This window comes from Trichinella spiralis (genome assembly GCF_000181795.1).
Source record: "Trichinella spiralis strain ISS 195 chromosome Unknown Scfld664, whole genome shotgun sequence".
NCBI lineage: Eukaryota > Metazoa > Nematoda > Enoplea > Trichinellida > Trichinellidae > Trichinella > Trichinella spiralis.
This window is the reverse complement of record NW_003527603.1, coordinates 1-1,109: the sequence shown is the minus strand read 5'-3', so window position 1 is coordinate 1,109 and position 1,109 is coordinate 1. Positions and strand designations below refer to the sequence as shown.

At 52.1% G+C, this 1,109-nt stretch overlaps 1 protein-coding gene across 1 annotated transcript; it reads left to right on the top strand.

Moving 5' to 3' along the window:
• Nucleotides 1-466: 466 nt before the first annotated feature.
• Nucleotides 467-944, top strand: Tsp_15671 (hypothetical protein). Its single transcript, XM_003370498.1, has 2 exons — nt 467-563; nt 670-944. The coding sequence occupies exons 1-2, from the start codon at nt 467-469 to the stop codon at nt 942-944; spliced, it is 372 nt and encodes a 123-aa protein (XP_003370546.1).
• Nucleotides 945-1,109: the final 165 nt, after the last annotated feature.

The window sequence follows — 1,109 nt, the reverse complement described above, 5'->3', positions numbered from 1 at the left end:
AGGATCATCTTCACGTCCTCTTACATCTTTGGCCCAGCATGCGGAAGACGAAGTGGACTCCAAGGACGATGTGCACTGGCAATATTACTTCCCTTTCTTCACCCCACAGTTCCAAGCTACGGAGATGTGGCCACGCTAGTATCGAGATCACAGCCCAGACCACTTGTTGACCAGACCAGACTCTTGTTCTCACACACAATTTTACAAATGGTGAGTTGTGCGCTTCGTGACATCCACCTCCGAAGCCCTGTATCACAACAGAGAGCGTCTCACCTCTCCATTTGAATCCGTGCGCCACATCCTGCCTACGAATGATCTGTCATCTGCCAAGTCTGACTGGGTCACAGTTAAAGTAAGAACGACATCGTCATACCTCCATCGTGATGAGCGACAGCCCGGATAATTTGCAACTGAGTCTCACCTGGCTCATCATGTGACGCGAGGTTCACCCGTCAGCAGCTGATGGATGAGTGGTGGCGTCGAGGGAGAAGAAGCTACCTCGTCAGGTTGCTGCAGTGCTGAAAGTGGAGAAACAACGAAGATGCCCCTCATATCAAAGATCTGTTCTTGATCTTCGAAGATAACTATCCGTGAGCGCAATGCACGCCGGCAGTGGTGGTTGAACGGTTCACCGGTCACGATGAAGTTGACCAAGCTGCTCAGGTTCAGACCTCCACTGCAGCCAGGTCATACAACCAGTTGCCAAGTTGGTGGTACTGGAGCCAGCCGACGTAGACTATGACAAAGCGACTCTCCCATACAGGGAAGGATATTCTGGACAGATCAGCGCTGATCATGTCAGGGTAACACACTCTCTGGTCTCTGTGCGCAGGGCGTGGTCAGGGCAGGAATGCTGTGAACCCACTGCCCTGAAGATCACTATCACAGCAAGCCGCCAAACGCAGTCAAGGGCAAGCAGAATCCCATGTGGCGCGCAGGATTAACTGGTTGTTCGTCTAACAACTGCCGCTTGCACAAACAATCCAGCGGCGGTAATGATTAAGCCATTACAAGACCATCAGCGTGGCGGGTAAAGGGATGATCAAAGAGGCTGAACCCTGGAAGCTCTACGGCAGTTTAGGGAAGTTTAGAACAGCTCCGGCATAGCG